This window comes from Geospiza fortis, unplaced genomic scaffold (assembly GCF_000277835.1).
Source record: "Geospiza fortis unplaced genomic scaffold, GeoFor_1.0 scaffold7025, whole genome shotgun sequence".
NCBI lineage: Eukaryota > Metazoa > Chordata > Aves > Passeriformes > Thraupidae > Geospiza > Geospiza fortis.
This window is the reverse complement of record NW_005055825.1, coordinates 5,200-6,015: the sequence shown is the minus strand read 5'-3', so window position 1 is coordinate 6,015 and position 816 is coordinate 5,200. Positions and strand designations below refer to the sequence as shown.

The 816-nt window shown below is 61.9% G+C and overlaps 1 protein-coding gene across 1 annotated transcript in view; it reads left to right on the top strand.

The window, feature by feature from the left end:
* Window positions 1-5: 5 nt before the first annotated feature.
* The window catches only part of STIP1 (stress induced phosphoprotein 1), a gene marked incomplete at both ends in the record, with an annotated part of 2,435 nt that continues 1,624 nt past the window's right edge, over window positions 6-816 (top strand). The window contains 4 exons of the mRNA XM_014311672.1: window positions 6-55; window positions 138-258; window positions 545-641; window positions 724-815. Coding sequence (XP_014167147.1) covers window positions 6-55; window positions 138-258; window positions 545-641; window positions 724-815 — 360 coding nt within the window. The remainder of the gene's footprint in view (window positions 56-137; window positions 259-544; window positions 642-723; window position 816) is intronic.

Here is an 816-nt window from a genome sequence, read left to right as displayed (position 1 = left end):
AACGCGCCATCGAGGTGGGCCGCGAGAACCGCGAGGATTACAGGCAGATTGCCAAGTGAGTTTGGGGGGTTTTGGGGGTCTCTGCTGTCCCCCCAAACCGTCCTTGTCCCCCCCAAACCATCCCTGTCCCCGCCCAGGGCCTATGCAAGGATTGGGAACTCGTATTTCCGCGAGGAGCGCTACAAGGACGCCGTGCACTTCTACAACAAATCCCTGGCCGAGCACCGCACGCCCGACGTGCTCAAGAAGTGTCAGCAGGTGACTTGGGGGCTTTGGGAATCAGGGGTTTGGGGAGCCCTGGGGGTTGGTTTGGGGGCTTTGGGATGGGTTTGGAGGGTCTTGCAGTGGTTTGAGGGGTGTAAGAGGCGCCTGGGGGTTGGTTTGGGATTCTGCTGATCTGGGAGCTTTGGGACTGCTCTGAGGGGACTGGGGGTTGGTTTGGGGCTGGTTTGGAGGGTTCTGGGAGCTTTGGGACTGCTCTGAGGGGACTGGCACGCTTGGGGTGACCCCCTGTGCCCTTCCTGACCCCCCGAAATCGCTGCAGGCTGAGAAGATCCTGAAGGAGCAGGAGCGCTTGGCCTACATCGACCCCGACCTGGCGCTGGAGGAGAAGAACAAAGGCAACGAGTGCTTCCAGCGAGGTCTGAGGGGGTTTTGGGGGGATCTTGGAGGGGTTTGAGGGGTTGGGGCACCCCCTGAGAGTGAGGAGGGGTCTGTTTTTAGGGGATTACCCCCAGGCCATGAAGCACTACAGCGAGGCCATCCGGCGCAACCCGCACGAGGCGCGGCTCTACAGCAACCGCGCCGCCCGCTACA